Source organism: Corvus cornix, chromosome 17 (assembly GCF_000738735.6).
Source record: "Corvus cornix cornix isolate S_Up_H32 chromosome 17, ASM73873v5, whole genome shotgun sequence".
NCBI lineage: Eukaryota > Metazoa > Chordata > Aves > Passeriformes > Corvidae > Corvus > Corvus cornix.
Window position 1 is genome coordinate 7,880,176 of NC_046346.1, and position 18,795 is coordinate 7,898,970.

General features: G+C 52.5%; 1 protein-coding gene across 1 annotated transcript in view; it reads left to right on the plus strand.

The window, feature by feature from the left end:
- ASTN2 (astrotactin 2) overlaps positions 1-18,124 on the plus strand; it is a 271,503-nt gene extending 253,379 nt beyond the window's left edge. Inside the window, exons 21-23 of the mRNA XM_039561485.1 lie at positions 9,945-10,045; positions 11,271-11,454; positions 17,206-18,124. Coding sequence (XP_039417419.1) covers positions 9,945-10,045; positions 11,271-11,454; positions 17,206-17,443 — 523 coding nt within the window. The 3' untranslated portion in view covers positions 17,444-18,124. The remainder of the gene's footprint in view (positions 1-9,944; positions 10,046-11,270; positions 11,455-17,205) is intronic.
- Positions 18,125-18,795: the final 671 nt, after the last annotated feature.

Consider the following 18,795-nt stretch of genomic DNA (forward strand, 5'->3'; position numbering starts at 1 on the left):
TCAAGAGCTCTGCTCGCAGGGGTGCACAGCCACGTCCTTGTGCCAGCTCACTAAGGTGACTGTCCCTCGGGCCAAGGACAAGCTCTGCTCCCTGTGGTCAGCACAGCCCTTGCCTGTCTTCTGAAAGCAGGAGGCCCTACTGTGGTGGCTTTTATAAGAACAGCCAGCCATCGACTTGCTTGCCGTGGACCACCCACTGCTCCTCAGATGACACTGCCTTTTGAAGTCACTACCAGCCCGGGCTGGATTTCAACCAGCAGCCCAGATGGAAGCCAAGCCCCCAGGAGAATGAGAACAAACCCTACCAAGGGGATCTCCAGGGGTAGCAAGCTGTGGAGTGTCTGGTTCTTGTTTAGAGGGACTGTGAGGTTGGGAGGGGCAAAGATTTCCCAGTTTGGCAGGGGTCACAGCCTTCCTCTCACCCATGTCCCCAGGGCCGGTGATGGCCAAGCTCTGCAGAGTGTTGGTAGGTTGAGCAGCAGGGATGGTTAGCTGTGAACATTCCCATTGTGGAGCTCCCTGCAGGGGTCCAGGGCTTTGCTTGTCTCTCCTTTCTCCTTGGCACATCTGGAGGAAGAGTATTTATTCTCTCTCTCCTGAATATTTATTCCCTCTCTCCTGCTCATCCCCTGCAGCTACAGCCACCCGGAGCACTGCTGTCCCTTCATGGGGGAGGGTGGCAGCTGTCCCACGAGTGGCCCAAGGAAGGTCCTGAAGGGGTGTGTCCCTCGTGGGATAACCCACCTGGCACACAGGACTAACGCCTTGAGATGAGGCTGAACTCCACCCACCCACAGATCAGCGCAAAGACAAGCAAACCTCCCCTAAAAGTAAAACTTAACCTCAAAGTCCCAACCTCAGCAGAGCTGGGCCCGGGGGCTGTGGGGTGTCTGTGGCTGAGGGAACAGTGTTGGGGACAGCAGCAGGTGTTGCACAGGGGGGAGAGGGGATGCAGGTGCTGCCAGGGGATACCCTGCCCTGGGGAGCTGGAGGGATTGATGGGCATCACAGTGCCTTTGCAAAGGCTGTGGCCGGGCCTCAGGCACATGTGGGATGCAGAGCCTGAGGAAAGCCCTCCTTTGCTGCTCCCAGGACAGCTCGATCCGTCACCAGCTCTTGCTGATGCTCTGCAGCCTGAGCAGGACCAGCCCCCTCAGTTGGCAGCCTCGGGCATCAACCCGAGCTGTCGCACAGTGGGAGTTGTTCCAGCAGCACAGGGAGTCAGAGGCAACTCCTCTGACCTCTGTCCAAGGGCTTTGTTGGGCATCCCAGCAGAGCAGGGACTCTGGCACTTCACAGACTGTAATGAGCTGCTGTTGCTTCACTGGAGACAAAAGCCCCAGCCTGCAGCGGCTTATTATCACCTCCTCCTGGTTCTTCACTCCACCAAAGGATGCTACAATTCACATTCTGGGTAACATGGGACCTTCCGTGGCCTTTCCAGGCGCTGGGGGAACACCTTGCCTCAAGCCCTGAGGCAGACAGGGAAGACTGTGAATAGCTGGGCCAGTTCTTACTGCGTTGCCTTTAGAAGCACATCTGCAAGTCTTCATCCTCACAGCCAGCAGGACGAAAGCAAGGACATAATGACTGCCAAGAAATACGGACCTCAAACACCCTCTATCCATCCTCTCCAAAGCTGGTAATTCCATGGTGATCCTGCTTTTTCTGCCATCGTTCTGCCTTCACAGCTGGGAACCATCTCTGTGGGGCACCGTAGAGTTCTGCTGGGGCATCTCCGAGCTAATTGAATCCTCCTTGCTCCTTGGAGAGTGCCTAGGAGCTAAAGCCCCAGTGTTGCAACATCAGCTGTGTTAATGTTATCTCGTGTCAGGGTGGATGTTTTGGGTGTGTTGTCCTGCTGCTATGCCAAGGAGCTGCTCTCTCATTCACATCCCATCTCCGTCAGAAGCTCCAAGGTTCTCTCCAGAGAAGATTGCTCTGCTCTTCCTTGCTCAGTGGGGTAAAGCTGCTCCTGAAAGGATGTACTCCGAGAGCGAAGGATGAGGGAGTCATTATCTGCTTCTTGAAACAGCTGGCAAGGATCAATGGGGACAAAGGAGGGAATCAAGGCAGAGAAAAAGGCGAGGGGGGACAGTGGCACTGCTGGAGCTCTCAGCCCTGGGGTGGTGATGAAGACACTCTGGGGATGCAGCAGCCAGGAGGGTGGCAGTGACCTTCCTGCACCTTCTGGACGAAGCCATGGCCTGGCTGGCATTTTCCCCTCATTTCCAGTGAAACACATTTTCACCTAAGGCAGTCTTGGCACTGCTGCTCACGCAGTGTCCGGCTGGCAGAGGGGCTCCAGTGGAATCTTGGCCGTCCAACACAGGTATCATTCAGGAGCAGGGTTCTTGGGGAACAGAAGGTGGCCTGTGTATCAAGGCCTTCTTTCACAGCCATGGCAGTAATGGGAATCACTACTCTGGTGGGTTATTGACAGGGTTTTGAAGGAAATCTTGGGAAATTGAGATGCTGCAGTTGAGGCTGCGAAGGTGAGTGTCCTGCTGGGCATTTCTTTGTCAGGGAGACAAAAGATCCAGGCATTAGCAAGAAGTGCTTAGGATTTTTAATTAATTTCTTTCTTTCTTTCCCCTTCATCCTTTGTTTGGATCTTGTTCAACGGGGATCTGAAACAAAAGAAGTTGATGAAGTTCTCAAAGGAGGGAGAGCTGAGCGAATCTGCATCATAGCTTGGCTCAGGCACAGGGCAGATGCTGCTGAGGGGTTGAGGGGACCAGCACTCAAACCTGCCCACTCCAGGTTTTGTCTCTCTGTGGCCTCACAGCTCAGAGGGCAAGCCCAGGAGACTTGGGGGCAGCACAGTGTGGGACGCTGTGACACCAAAGTGACGCTGTCCCACACTGCACCCCTGTAATTCAGCAGCAATGAGTGGCCCTGCCCTCCTCCCTGTGAGAAGCACCATGTTCTCCAGTCACTGTTTTTGAGCATGGCCATGGCATCAGCTGCAATTCAGGTAACCTTGCAGCGTGAATAACCCTGGGTGACTTCCCCAGGGTTGACACAAAGCAAAGATGGACCCATGGCTGTGCAAGCCTGTCTCCAGCCCCACGACAGCTCCACCTGCCCTCAGTGTCTCAGAAATCGAGCCTCCTCTGCCTCTCCTCAAGCTTCTTACAGTGCAGAGCAGCCTGTGCCTTCTTCCTGCCTCCTTCCTCCAGTATTTGATGGGCACTGTTTTATCCACTTCCAAAAGGCATCAGACACCTGAAGCATGTCCTGGCAGGTACATCTGACAACTGTGGTCTGGTTTTGTTGGGAGGCATCTGTTGAAGGATAACGATTAGTCTCACAGCATTTGCTGTCCTGGGAAAAAAAAGAAGTGTGAATTGTGAGAACAGTTTACTGACAGCCCCATGTATTGGTGTAATGGCAAGGCTTCAATACTCCAGTGTGGCACCAGTTCCTGCTAACCTGTTCCTCCATCACACTGATGGGAGCAGGTCAGTTGTCACAGATGGTTAAAAAAAGCTCAGTTATAAAAGGTGCTTTTCTTGGATGGTAGAACAGTGAGGAGAGCATTCTAAAAGATGGGGTATTTTTTCAAGATCGCCCTGTCCACTGTTTCCTTACTGTGGGAAAGCAGAGCCAGAACCAAAGACAATGAAGAACAGAAGACACTTGTGGCCGTGCCAGCCCCAGGGAGATGGCACAAGGGTGACCACTGCCCAAGGTCAAAGCTTTGCCCAAATCCCAAGGCTCCAGCAGGGCCCTTGGCAGGGATGCAGTGTGGTCAGTCCCCTGCCAGGACACCAGCCCTCCCCTGGCACCATGGACATGGGCATGGCATGAGTGAGCCCAAAGCCAGGGCCCAACAAATAGACCAAGAAATCCTCTCCTTCCCAAAACCACCCCCTGCTAATTGTCTGCTCAGCATTTGCTGCAGAGACTGAGGGGTTGCTCTCATTTACCTCTCTTAATTACCGCGAATCACAGAGTCGTCAATAAGCTCAGCTGCATTCCTGTGGCTTGTGTGGACTGGCCGCTTTTTATTTGATCTGATTTATTTTTAAATTGTAATGGTTTCTGAATTGGGAATCCTTGCACTAAACACACACACCCCTTTCCATGCCTGCCCAGGCAGCTGCTGGCAGGCAAGCCCCACTCCTGCTCCATGTTCCTCAATGGATGTGGCTGGGGCGCTCTGCAGGGGAGGTACAAGCCCATGGTCGGGGAACAGGAGTGGGTGGATGGCTCCTGGACCACGCACAGCCCGTGGCACGTGGCCGGGGGTGAAACACCCATAGCTCTGCTCCACCCTGCAGCACCCCTGGGCTCCCACACTGCTCAAGAAGAGTCTTTTAGGGAAACTGTGTGTGTAATTTATGGATGCTTTTAGCTCCGGGAGATGCTGGGATGAAGGTCTGATGCTGCTCACCTGTGGGTATCAGGACAAAGAAACACACTCCCCCCTCAAGCCTCCCTGTCTCCCCCCAGCGAGCCCTTCACCTTGATGTCTGGGAGCCAAGGACACTCTGAGACTGAAAGAATGGGAGAGAACAGTTTGTTTGGGTCCCATGAGCACGAGGCTGTGCACAGTGCTGGGTCTGATGGGTGTGCTCACACCCATGTGTGTTTGGGGCACTGTTCCTGGCAGCTCCGCTCTGCACGTGCCCGAGTCCTGGCATAGCCCAAGCCCGGCCCCATCCCTCGTGCCCAGTCTCCGTGCTGAGATCACTGGGCAGCAGGGAAGTGTGGAATGCCAAGAGCTGCTCCACTGAGGGCTTTTAAAGGGAGGCCTCAGCATTGTTTTTGAGCTGGAACGGGAAGCGAGGAGGGCTGGCAAGGCAGGGTGTGATGTGTGCGTGTCAGCACGCTGGAGCAGCCTCGGCGGCATGGGGCCGGCTGCGTGCGAGCCCCGCGAGCCTGGGCTGTGCAGGAGGCACGGACAAGCTGTGACCAAGCGGGGAGTGACAGCAGGACGTGCGTGTAACACCTCAGCCAAGTCAGGATTTATGTTTGCAGGCTCGGCATGACGGGTGGTGGTAGCCACGCTGCCGGGGAGGGAGAATCCATCGCACTGTGTGTGGGACGCCAGCCAGGGTTGCCCTCGCTGAGCTGCTGGAGTTAACAGCAAGAGGCTGCAGGAACACGGCACCAAGGCCAGGCAGATCAGCCAAGCTCAAGCCAAGCCCTACTGGCAGGAGCGTGCTGTGGTTGCACCACTTCGGAAAGCTTGAGGCCGTGTTTTTGCGTGACGCTGGGCTCTGGAGCAGCATCTCTGCCCTGTCCTTCATTCACACAGGCCAGGGGGCTCCTCTCAGAGCCTGGGTTGGCCACACAGCAGCTAGCTCCCAGTAGGCACACACTTAATTAGCGTGGGGGTTTGGCATCCATGGGAGTGCTAATTGAGCTCCTTATCAGAGCCTTTCTCTGCAGCCCAGGCAGCCCGTTTGTGGTACAGCATCTCACCGAGCAGCTGCACCAGCCCAGAGGCCTCAGGAAGAGCAGACAAGGCAGACCAGAAATGCCTATGGTATCTCTGTAGGATATAAAGAAATCAACAGCCAAGCTAAGGAAGGTCAGACTCAGAAGTCCTTATCTTGCTTCCCGCAAATAAGGATCATGAGTAAAGCACTCAAACATCATGAGCATCATGAGAGGGAGTTAAAAAAACATGCTGCCTATGAATAAGTAACATGTTTTGAGCTTTCATTCTCAGTCTTAAAGAGTTTTGTGCCTTTATAAATTTGTATTTTGGGTTATTTTCTCTGCATTGAGAAAGGATAGAAACATACTTTTCTGGTTTTCAAATCCCTTGAAACACAATGGACAATCCCAACAGTAACCAAAGCTTTAACTTTTGCTTTCTCTTCCTCCCCCAAGAAGCATCTTGAGCCTAGTGATAAAACCCAGCCTTCAGCCAACACTGGGCGGGGAATCTACAGGGAAGGTATTGACATTTCATGAGGCCAAATGTTGATTGGTTTCTGTCTCTCCCTGAATGTTCCTTCAGGTCCCAATAGGTTTGAATTCAGCAGTAAACATTTAAGCGGCATTACTTTACAGGACTTAGTGTGCTGTGATTTGCTGCAGAGGTGGCAGCATTTCCAGGCGTGGAGGGCTGGATCCCTGCCAAGAGCATTTGTGTTTGGACCTCTTTGGAACCTCTTCAGGTAAAATATATTCTAGTATTTCTAGAAATACAGGGCTTTGTGTAGAATCTTACTGAAGGGATGGTTGGAAAAGAGGATCAGCTGTGAGCTGAATAGCAGGGAGCCCGGAGCTCCTTTGGAAAACACAGGGAGAAGATGAGGAAATGTCATGAAGAAAGTTTATCAGTAAACAGAACACCTCCACATTATAAAGGAGCCTCTGCCAGATCGTAGCTACCATATGGCATTCCAGGTTGTCTGACGTGGTTTCGTGCAATGGCTCTAGGTCTGAGACCTTTTAGTTTCTGGCTTTGACTTCACCCCTGAGATCTCTGCCTTGGGCAAAGCACTCAGAACCACTCTTTGGCCACATTTATTTACAAATTATCGGGGTTGGCTTATTCAAGTGCAGCTCCATCCTCATCAGTGGGGATGATGCCTGGCTTGGTCCTTGGCCCACGATGCTGTAATAGATTTAATTGGGGCAGGAGGATCTCCCTGGAGTGGTGCAAAATCCCGCCATGTCCTCGGCTTAGCTCCCTCCCTCAGAGCCATCGCTTTGGCTTTGCCCTGGTTTGTCATGCAGATGCAGAATCATGGAATGGTTTGGGCTAGAAGGGACCTTAAAGCTCATCTCATTCCACCCCTCTACCATGGGCAGGGACACCCTCCACTGTCCCAGGTTGCTCCAAGCCCCATCCAACCCAGTCTTGAACACTTCCAGGCATGTGGAGTCCACAATTTCTTTTGGTAACCTCATCACCCTTATTGTAATGAATTTCTTCCTAATACCTAATCCAAACCTACCCTCCTTCAGCTTGAAGCCACATCCCCATCTCTCCCAGGCAGTGGTGGTCTCTCCTCCCACTGGCCACCCCTGTGATGTCCTGTTGGGTCCCAGGCTGCTCCTTGCCTGCATCTGCTGAAGGTTTCCAGCAAGATGGGAATGCTGGGTTTGCACAGAGACACAGAGACACAGGTCTTTGCACTCCCTTCTCTTAATTGTCTGTTTCCGGGAATAAAAGAAAAAAACTAAACCCCAGCACTCTGCACAGTGCCATTAACTGGCCATAAAAGTGTTTTGCTGCAGAGGCTGGGTGGTCAAGTGGTTTGAGAACAAGATTGGAAGCCATCATCTCCCGAGTTTCCAAACTGTTCATGTCGCTGAGCCTCGCCGGGGCACGATGCTTCACCCCATATGTCTCTGTTTACCGTCGATAAAACAGAGCTATTAATACTGCTGTGCTTCGGGGTGATCTTCTGGACTGTAATTAATGTTAAAACCCTCTGAGGTCACTGGCTGGAAGGAGCTGGAGAGGTGCAGAGGCTGTGTGCTGCTGGGCTGCCAGCCTCCACCACGGCTGGGCTGATTGGTGCTGAGTCCAAAACATCTCATTCACAAGGAATGGAGATGAAAGAGTTTCCTCTAAGGTTCTTGAAAGAGGACTGGCTCCAGGTGAGGCAAAGCAATTGGGTTTCTTCTCAAAAAAATAATTTTTGACAAGATCAAAATCACTTTGATTCTGATGTTTTTCCATTTACATTGTTGGTTTTTTTTCCTTACATCATCCAAAAAATGATGAAAAGAGGGCTTGTTTTTTGACTTTTTTTTTTTTTAACCCAGGCCTGACCAGGAGAGATGCTCTTGCTCTTGGCAGCTGAGTGACTTTGTTCCTGTGTGAGCTGGGCAGAGGGGAGAAGTGCAGTCAAAAGGCTCATGCAGGTCTTCAGCATCACCCAAAGGGGTGGATGTGCTTCAACACCCAACCAATCCTCCTGACCCCACTGGCGATGGAATAGGTGAAATGGGCACTAATTGCTGAATATTACAATTGTGTTTTGATAAGTCTTCTGTTTTTCAGGGAAAGTGCTCTGGCACTGATTGCCTCAGAGCTAATGGAGGCAGCCTGAGCTGCTGCAGGCAGAGCAGAGGTTACACATTAGCTCTGCTCACCCTTTTACAAAAGCAAACACAGCAGCACAGCCACTGTGGCTCAGCAGGTGACCCCAGGATGGGGATGGGGAGCAGCTCCCAGCAGTACCCTGATGTTGAGCCCTCTTACTGCTTGTTGTGCTTCTGCTGATGAGCAAGAAGAGCCCTGCACTGGGTGGGCAGCAGGACCCCTGGGCTCTCTGCCCTGTTCTCCCACTGCAGCTCCTCATCTCCTGGGGCTGGAGTCCCCCTGCCCAACACTGGGTGCCCTGTTGGTGTTGCTGAGACACAAACCTTCCCTGCTCCCAGCAAGAGACTCCTCACTCCCCCTGAATGTCCCATCTGCTGAAGGGAGGGAAAGGAATGGTGGCACCTTCAGGATGGGATGCAAAGCCCTGCAGTCAGACTCCTGCATGGAATTCGCTGTTGCCCTATTGCTCTGTCTGTCCCTCAGTGAGAACAGCCTGTGTGTGGTACTTGTGTGGTGACACAGTGTGGATGTCCTTCCTGAGATGCTCCCACTCCGAGCAGTGCTCCTGGGAAACTAAGGAATGTCATGCCAGAAGGATTAAATAGCATCTCCTTGGGCGAGCCGAGCGTGTGCGTCCCCTGCGTGCCCTAGCTTGGTGAAAACGGGAGTGCTCCCTGCGCACAAGTGTGTTCCTTGGCAGTCTGCTGGCATCCTTGCACACAGCAAGTATTGTTAGGGACATAATGCTAATTGCTTGGAGGGAATATGTCCTGCGCTGGGAATTGCTACTGTGCAAATGTCAGCTCTTATCAGCCACATGTGGGACGTGCAGGGCCTGCAGGGAGGAGAGAGGGGGCTCGCAGTGCTCGTGTGTGGGGTAAGGAAAAGGGAGGCATTGCTTCTGTCACCCCCCAAGGATGCTAAGGACTTAGGACCATTCCTTAAATAAACATACGTCAGGGTCTCAATCCCATTTAAGCTTCAGCTGCTTTTATGGTACTCCTTGCACTCACTTGCAAGAACTGCTCACTTTTACCTTAGGCTAAGGAGGGGTGGTGTGTTATTTCTCAGGCTGGGTACCCCACCACCAGGCATCTCAGACCTCTGAGAGGCTCAAACCAGCCCCTGCACTTTGTCAAAGCCAGCTTGAGTTGCCATGCCCAGCTCAGAGTGAATAAATATGAACTGATGCCCTTTGGGAGAGCGGACAGAAGATTGTCACCCCTGCTGCGAAGAAGCATTCTCATTTTGGAGCTTTGATGCTCTGAGCAGGACTCTGAGCTCAGCATCCCAGGACGTTCCATGCAGCCACAGCCTGTTTACTCAATGCTCCATCCGGCACAAAAGCCATATTTTACTGTCAGATGCTCTCCATTAGCTTCAAGTGTGAAATTATCATTCCCACCCTTTTACCAACCCCACCCTTGTGAGGAAATGAGGGAGCAAACAACTCAAGGGCCATCCACAGGATGAGTACGAGCTGTCACTTGTCAGCAGAGCCCACTTACGGCAAGAATTACTGCCCTGCTCCCAGAAAGGCCAGAGGGAGCCCAGCTCACAGACACCACCGTGTTATAATGCTCACATCAGTGCATGGCAAAGCAGCCCTGAGGTGTTTGCATCCCTCTGCAGTCGGGAGGATTCAGGGTGCAGCCCCACAGGGGTCTCTGGGATGGGGAGAGAGGAAACAGAGGCCTGCAGATGCCAGAAAGGGCTGAAGTGACCTGTCCCCTCAGCCCTGCCTGCTGTCCCTGGGTTCTCCTGTGTTCCAAGACATCTCACATCTCCTTGAGATGCCAAAACTGACTGATAGTGCCTGGACCACATTTTTCCTTTCTCTTCTGAAGGCCGGTTCCCATAACAACCTGGTGGTGTGGGACTGAGGGATCAAGGCATTGTTTTCCTTTTGCTTCCTGCCTTCCAGATTTACCCTGTACGCGGTGGATACACGGGGCAGACACTCAGAGCTGAGCACAGTCACCCTGAGGACAGCCTGCCCGCTGGTAGACGACAGCAAGGCAGAAGGTCAGTGCTCAGGCACCTCCTGTTCCACACCAGGAGACATTTCCTTCTGATTTTGATTTTCCTTTCTTCACACTGCTCCCACAAAGCTGCCCAGGCCCTTCTCTCCCAGGCCCTTCTCTCCCAGGCCCTTCTCTCCCAGTGGGAAGGCTCCTTTAAATCCACCCGTGGGCACAGGGATGTTCATCTGGGGAGGGGTGACAAATTGCAGGAGTGTCCAGGGGCAAAGTCTCCTTGGCTGGGCAGCTGATGACTCCGTGATGCCACACTGGCATCCTTGCCAAGCACAGCTGTGGGAGCTGGTGCTGTGTCTGGAAAAAGAGCAGTCCCTTCTCACAAACCTGAGAGAGGCAGCCCTGGCCGTGCCATGCAGGGCACCATTGGCTCTGGGTGCTTGAAGGGATGCTGGGGGCAGCTGGCTCAGTTTGGAAACAGAAATGTTGATAAAAGCCCAGCTACTTTTGCACATTTGCATTGTTCAGTTTTGAAGCTGGTCCCACTTGTCCTTACCCCCAACCCAGAGCACCTGGCTGCTTTCAGATTTAAAAGGATTCCTCTAAGTGACCACCATATTACCTGTTCTCTTTCTTGCTTGCTTTCCCTTGGGAATATCACACAGAAGAAAGTTTTGGTTAGTGCTTAGCTGCACATTCAATAAGAAAAGCATTCCCATGAAAAAGCAGCAAACAGGAGACTAAGGAGAAGGAAGGAGATGCAGTTTTGTGCATTTCTCTTCTCCAAATTGAGATGTTTTTTCTCCAGCATAGAGTTAATGCTCTTGTTTAACACATCTGAGCTGCTCCAGCCAATGCCCACAATGATGAGGTGCTGCATTTCTGGCTGAAGGACCACCCTGGGATCAATAGTGTTGATTTCTTCTTTAGCACCATAGCTGTGAATGGCTTTTGGTTTGGTGAATTTGGGAGCAGCTTGCCTGCCCTTCCTGGGAGGAGAAGGCTGTGCCTGCCTCTCCTCCTCCTGCTCCTTCACGGAGTATTGCTGGAGTGTTAGGGACAGCTCTGCTCATGCAGGGCACCCACTGCAGGATCAGCCTGAGGAATTGTTCAATGCTCTCCAGTCACTGAGCCCTGCTGCAGGCAGCCCCAAGGGACTGGCAGCCATTCCAGCTGCCTGCCCCTGCTGCTGGCCCTGCCAAGGGCTCTTCTCCTCCTCTTCCCATGTTAGCACCTTCAGCTGGTCATTAATCCCGTGCCCTGATCCTTTCCAGAGATAGCTGACAAAATCTACAACCTCTACAACGGCTACACGAGTGGGAAGGAGCAGCAGACAGCCTACAACACCCTGATGGAGGTCTCTGCTTCCATGCTCTTCCGAGTCCAGCACCACTACAACTCCCACTACGAGAAGTTTGGGGACTTCGTCTGGCGCAGTGAGGACGAGCTGGGGCCCAGGTACCTGTCCCTTCCCTGTGTCCTGCCCTGCCCCATGCCCAGAGCATGCCTCTGCTCAGCACTGTGGATGTGACCCCGTTGCCTTCTCCTTGTAGCTAAGAGAAGTCCCCGTTTGGTGTTCACCAAGCTGTCCTGCATCCCCTTGGACCACCAGGTCCTGCTCGGTCCTTGGATGAATACTGGTGGGACACCTGGCAGCTGGGGGGATCTTTGCGTGAATGTTTGTGTCATCCAGTGATACAAACAAGTGGGTGATGCTTTGAATGAGTGGGAGCTTGGAAACACTGGGAAGTGGGGGGCAAAGGATGTAATATAGGCCTGGAAAAGTTTTTCCTTCTCCTATCTGCTGGTTGGATGCCACTGAGGATCTCTCCATAGTACCAGGATGGCAGCTCACAACTGTTGACACCCCTCCTGGACATAGATCCAAGCTGGCCTGGGGATCATCCTCCTCCAGAGATGACCTTGGTAGTTCATTGGCCTCTCACACAGAGCCATTCTCATCCTTCCCACTGCCTTCCCTCTCCTTTGATGACACTGCAGGCTTGTTTGTGCTTTGCAATTGTTCCTTTACCTCTGAATCCCTGGGAACCATCAGCTGCTTCTTACACATCCTTATTTCCCCTGTTACTTGAGATCCAACCACTGAAGGTTGCTGTCCAACCCAATACCTGCATCAAGCCATGGGACAGCAGGGTGACATTTAAACTGCCAGACTCAGGACCCAGCTACATCTGGAGCCCACGGTCAATTTGGCTGCTGGCTGTTGTCCTCACCGAGCCAGGGGAGCTCCTCACATCACTCCTCTGCCCCTGGTCTGTACTTGAGAAATATGTGACTTGCAGCCAAGGGGATGAATCTATAAAAGCCAAGGCAGCCAGTGCCAGGCTCGTGACAAGAGAGAAGCTCTGCCATCCAGCCTGGCTTCTCAGGGAGCTTGGACAGAAGCAGAGGCATTGACATAGCAGGAAGCAACGAGGATTCTTTTTTGCGAAGGGAGGCCATCTCGTAATAGGATTTTAATTGACAGACTGTTCTCCTTCCCAGGGGGACGTTCATTTTTGTACCTTGAAATGTTTATCAGATGAGCCTCGGCTTCACAGTAAATGTTCACTCGTAAAACGGAGTGACAAGAGGGGAGTCGATTGCCTCTGTGTAATAAATACATCACACTGAGGTTCCTCGTGAGCCCAGTTTCCATGAAAGCCACAGGTTACTGCAAACAGCTGCTGGCAGGAAGACACACTGACAGCCAGATGTCCCAGCCAGACCGTTTACATTAAGGAGACATTAAAAACTTAGCTCATAGGTGGCCCTAAACCAGGACTTTCCATGGTCATCTCAGCACCTGGCTTGCCTCATCCTGCTCATCTCCTCTAGCAACAACAGCCCCTTTCCTGCTCCCCCCATTCCTCTCACAGGCACCGAGTGAATCTCACACAGTTAATTTGTTCCAACAAGACAGAAGAATCTGTCTAAATCAGTGAATTTTAATGCTACTGTGCATCCAGACCTCTGGATCCGTGCAGCCAGTGTGCTTCCTAACACAGCCATGGGGAGATTTCACTATTATTTTCTCTTACTGTGTTTGCAGGCCGATTCTTATGACCACTGCAAGCAGGGTATGGCTTTTAGGAGGAGGCAGAACAAATAATTAAGTTAATTTTTTTTTTTTCCCGAGCCCCTACTTGTGGCTACCAGCAACACTGGGGTCACTATGTGGCATCAGCCCAGGGCTGACAACCTGTCCCCTGCTCCAGCCAGTCACCCAGGCAGGCAGCCAGGCTGGCCAAGGGACATGAAGTGCATCTCCAGAGCAGCTGACTTCTGGTACAAGGGGGAATGCAATGTTCTGATGGGAGGCTGTGATAAGAGGCCATCAAGTCCTGGACTCACTGTCCTTGCACACGAGGATCTGAAAGACCCAGGTCAGTTCTCAGTAGAGTGGAAAATCTGAATTTATGACAAAAGCACCTCATACAGCAACACAGCAGCCAGGCAACCACCCTCTCCCTGCAGTCTCAGGAATCTCATCCTTCCTTCAGGCAGGTATCATATTTTATTGGCCTCTTCATGCTGCTTCACCCTCTTTTAGTACCTCCCTCCGAGGTGAGGCAGGGCAGGGTTTGGCTGGCTCTGGATATGTTTTTATCCCACATCAGCCCTCAAGGTGAGTGTTGGCTGTCCCCTGTGCAGCAGGGGGACGAGCATCCCGGCAGGAGCACCCCTGGCACTGGGCAGAACAGGAGGCTCCTACTCTCAGGCATATCCTTGCAGAGCCGGGGCTGGCAGCAGGGACCTCAGTGCCCCGTCCCCTGTGCAGTGGGAACACTGGTTCATGCAGGAGCCCTTGGAAAGTGCCCCGGCAGCAGACACCCATCCTCTACCTTTTCCTGTCCCCCACCATGCCACGGGGCACTGCAGAGGGAAGTGGCTGCTTAGAGCTGTCAGGATTTTTAAACCCCCCCTCTTCATCATTTGTGACTGTACTGTGACCTCATAAATCCGCCACCTAAGTGCAGTCCAGAATCAGTCCCTGGCTGCTGTGGTGGGTGTGTGGTGGGAGGGAGAGCACCACTGGCCCACACCAGCATGGGGGCATCCCCATCTGGGGCATGGGCTGAGGGGGAAGGGGGTCACTTCTTCCCTTTGGGGACTGGCCACAGGCAGACAGGAGAGTGACTCCCCTCTCGCTCCCCTGCTGTCCCCTCCCAATTCCTGCCCTTTAATAAGGCAATAAATTGCCATTGCTGGCAGGGATGAGGTTGGTCAGCATTTAGGAAGATTTCATTTCCAGTATTTGAAAAGGTGGTCGTTCTGACCCGACAGCCCTCCGTAGGGAGCACTTGGGTAATACCCAGGCCTTGATTTATGGTGTTAAATTGGCAGCCCAAGAACTGTTCCTGTAATTTATTACCCAGTCTTCACCAGAAAGCCTCTCTCTCTTTCTCACCCCTCCCCTCACCCGCTCTTGTCTCTCTTCCTCCTTATTTTTTTTTAAGAGGGAACAGCTGACAGCCAAAAGCTAAATCTAACATTTACACATGACTTCATTACCCCGCTGAAGCAAATGACTCAAAGTGGTGAAACCCATCAAAACTGGAGCTTTGGCACTGGACATCAAAAGCGAGGGGCCTGATTCCCTCTCCCCCATCACCCTGTCTCCTCTGTGACCACAGTTCAGTGTGTTTTCAGTATTATCATAGAGCCAACCCATCATGTGCCACATTCCATCCTTAAACAAGGGTTTTTCCTGGGGTTGACCACACCGAGAGAGCTGTGGATGCAGCAGGTGTGTGGAGACAGCTCCAGAAGGAGCACAGCCTCTGGCACAGCTGGCACCAGCAGGTTGGGGTGGTTTGACCCCTGAATTTCTTGCCATCCTTGAGCTGCTTCTCACACATAGGAATATTTGCCTGGATAAGAGCCCTGAGTATGTATCAGGAAGCAAGGATAATGTGGTGAGTTCTAGCAATATCCAGGAGATCATTGAAGCGTGGTGGAGCAAGGAATGAAAATGGGAAGGTAGAGAAGGCCAAGGCAAAGGCAGGTTGTGTGGGAAAAAAATGAGAGATGGGTGAGGAAAGCGGTGGAGGGTAGGATAGGGGAAGTGGTGAGAAGAATAGAGGAAGGCAGAGCGTGGCCAGCAGACAGCCACTGACCAGCTGAGACATCCATTCCTTGTGGTGTTGTTGGTTACCCACCACCAGGGTTTGCCTCAAGGGCTGGTCATGGGCCCTCCTCATTGCTCCCCCTTGCTGTGGCTGGGAGAGGCCTTGTGGTGAGCTGGAATAGTAACCAGTTTGGGGGGAAAATCCAATCATTGCTTGTTTGGCCTTTGAATAAACAACTTCCCCATGTTGGCACAGAGTTCAGGTCCATGGACACCAGCATGAGCACAAGCTAAAGGGCTGGGGAAGGGCCAGTACCCCATTTTGGAGCTGCTTTATGACAAATCTGGGTCATCGTGGAGCTGTGGCCTTAGAGAGATGAGAGTTTTCCTTCGTGAGATCCTTCTGGCTGATTGATCTCCTCCTGAGCATGGTCAGCTCACATAAAAGTCCATCCTTTGAGGTGATGTGGGTACTGTGCTTGTTCAGCCTTTCCTGAAAGGGAGAATCAGTGCAGATGTTAAGAAACAATTTATCAGCGTTAGGATGGGGAGCACTGGAAGGATCACCAGCTCCTGACTCTAGGAACAGGTCAGAAATTCATCCAGGCAGGTTGATCCCAGCAGGAAGTGGCACAGGTGATGACTTTTGGTCCCTTCAAGCTGCAGTGACTGTGATTTGTTGAAGTTTGCCAACTGTAGTGACAATCACTACAGACTTTGGTCTGCAGCTGAGCTGAGCTTGAATCAATCAGTCTTCACCAAAAGCACCTAACGCCATCATGGAATTGGTGACTCCAAGAGGTGCACATGCAGCAGCACAGGACCTGTTCGTGGCAGTGTGTCAGGTCTTGGTGAGTGGTGGGAGCACCATATGCTGTAGAAGGTCAAGTGGCTGCCACGGAGAGTAACATGAGTAGAGGTGTTGTGTCAGAGCTGGGCACAGCTCAGTCCATGGCATCATTATTATAGATGTGACTGTAGCTAACAGGGCTCAAATTGCCCAGTCTGGGTTGTTTTTGTGGATGAAATCCATAAATGGATACCATGGAGTGTTGTCTAAGAAGGGCCAATTTCCTTTGCTCTTCCTTTGCTCTTCCTTTGCCCTCCAAGCTGACCCACAGCACATCACCCTGGGGAGGAGTGGGACAGTTTTCCATGTGCAGCCCTGGAGGAGCAGTGGTTTCCTACAGCCTTTCATCCAGTGTTCCCACTCCCAAGGGAGAGGCCCGAGCTGGCTGGGGATGCCAGGAGGCCCTCCCGCTTCCTTCTGCCACCCCTGCCCTCTGCTGGTGCTGAGGTGACCCTGACCAGCCCTTCCCTGGCATCCCATCCCTGGACATCAGGCTCACAACGCTTCCCCCGGGCTGGGAGCTCACAGCCTGAGCTGCAACACCACTCAGCTTTCATAATCAAATAATCCCCATGTTTATGCCTTGCTGACTGACAGTGCTGCCCCTGACATACCATTATCGGGAATTTACATTCCTGCAGGAACTGTGAAATCCCCGACTCCTGAATCCAGAGCTTTCCTGTGGCACCAGAGGGAGAGGAAATAATCTGTGATCTTGAGACTTTCAGACCACTGAAGTAAACCCTCTTCCCTCCCTTTGTTTGATTTAGCACTTTGCAGACTCCCACAAGGGGATTCTTGGTTTCTTACGGGTTTATTTTGTTTTGTCTTAATGTGTTGTGCTTTTTTTTCCTCACTCTTCTAGTGTCAGTCCTTTTGGGCCGTTTGCCTCCTGCAGACTTGGGAAATCAGAAAGGGGAGGGCTGGGCTCATCAGTCAGGAGCAGGAAGGTTCTGGGGGTCTCACCAGGGTGGCAGGTGGGGCCAGCACATGTGCTGGAACTGGCCAGGATCATGTGGTGGTGGTGACAATCTAGCTGGGGCAGACTGTCCCCAGGGCACACAAGCTGCTCCAGTGGATCCTGGTGGTGTGAAATGGTAGATATAACCAGAACTTTGGGAAAGACAGGGTGTCTCTCCACTTGAAATAGGAAAGACAATGTCTTAGGCACTGGGTCTCGCCCATTCTTGTCACAAGACAGAGCTGGTGGCAGAAAGCAGAAGTTTGGACTCCTGTTCTCCCCTGTGCTTTTCCCGCACTGCTCTGTTCCCACCTCTGTCCCCTCCAGGAAGGCTCATCTGATCCTGAGGAGGCTGGAGAAGGTCAGCAGCCACTGCTCGACGCTGCTGCGCAGTGCCTACATCCAGAGCCGCACTGAGACCATGCCCTACCTGTTCTGCCGCAGCGAGGAGGTCCGGCCGCCCGGCATGGTCTGGTACAGCATCCTAAAGGACACCAAAGTCACCTGCGAGGAGAAGATGGTCTCCATGCTGCGCAACACCTACGGGGAGTCCAAGGGGCGGTGAGGGAAGGAGCGGGCCTGGAGCTGTGGGAGGCAAAGGGACTCCGAGGAGTAGAGGACTTGTGATGTGCTGAGTGGCTGGTGGGGTTTGGGGTCGGGCGATGTTCAGAGGGGGTGGAAGGGGACAGCGAAGCCAAACAGGACTTTCTCACACAGATGGCAGAGAAACAAGAAATGAGCAAGTTGGACTTTATTTCTTTTCCCTTTTTTTTTTTTTTTAATTTTTCAAGAGTGAAAAAAAAAAAAAGAAATTACCTAATTTGACTCAGCATAAAAGCCTCTCCTTTTTAATCTTTTCTTACTGAATTTCCTGGACTACACGCTCCAAAACCCTGGGAGGAGGAGATACCCACTCGAGGCCAGGGCCGGGCAGAGGGGAGCTGCTGGGTGCAGGGTGACCCCCTCCCTGCCTGCCCTGCCTGCGCTGCCACCGGGCAGGAGCTGTGGGGCGAGAGACCCCGGTGCTGTGGTGGCCGAGGACGCCAGGAGAAGGTGGCGTGGGTGGCCGGTGACACCGCGCTGCCAGCGAGGGTCCCGGAGGGGGAAGGCAGGCAGGTGCCCGGGACACTGCAGGCAAGCTGGGCTTTTGCAGCGCTCCGAGTGGACGGGGCGGCTCCGCGCGCAGCCTTCGTTCGCAAGGCTCCCGGCAGCTTGTTCTGTGCATTAAAGATTCATATTAAGTCCATCTTGGCTGTCTCACTGGTGTTTCTTCCTGGCACGGTCTCACCTCTGCTTGGGCATTCGTGGGGTTTCGGTTCTGGGGAGGACATCGCTGATGGCCACTCCTGGGATGTGGCTGAGATGAGGGACCCCAAGAGCTGCGTGCATAGAAAGGAGGGAAAAGTGCGGCCTTTTGCCCAGAGTCCTTCTCTCCTCAACACCCAGCAGAGCCACTGGTCCCAGTGGGAGCTGGGAGCGTGTGGGAAAGCCCATGAAGAAAGCCAGGGGCTAAAAAGACATGGAGAATCTGGTTTCTTTTACTGTCAGATGTGGGTTAGGCTGGCCTGGGCTCCCTGTGGGTAATGGATTTCTCAGCCTGGTAGCCAAACCAGAAAGTGTGGGAGGGTGAGAGGGGAAAAAATACAAAAATCAGATCAGCTCAAAGCTATTGCTTTTTCCTTTTTGAAGCAAAACAACGAACCTGGAGAGAGAAGAGGGAAGAGTGTAGGTTGAATGAATCAGTTTAGTCAGCCCAAAGCAAATAGTTTTGTTTAGTTTTTCAGGTTAGTTAACCCTTTAACATCGAAGCAAACAGGAGGTGAGTTTCAAAACAAAAATGTTTTGAAACCAAACAAAGGTGCAGGATTTGATGTGGAGAAGGTTCAGCCAGAGACCTTTTTCTTCTTGAGCTAAACC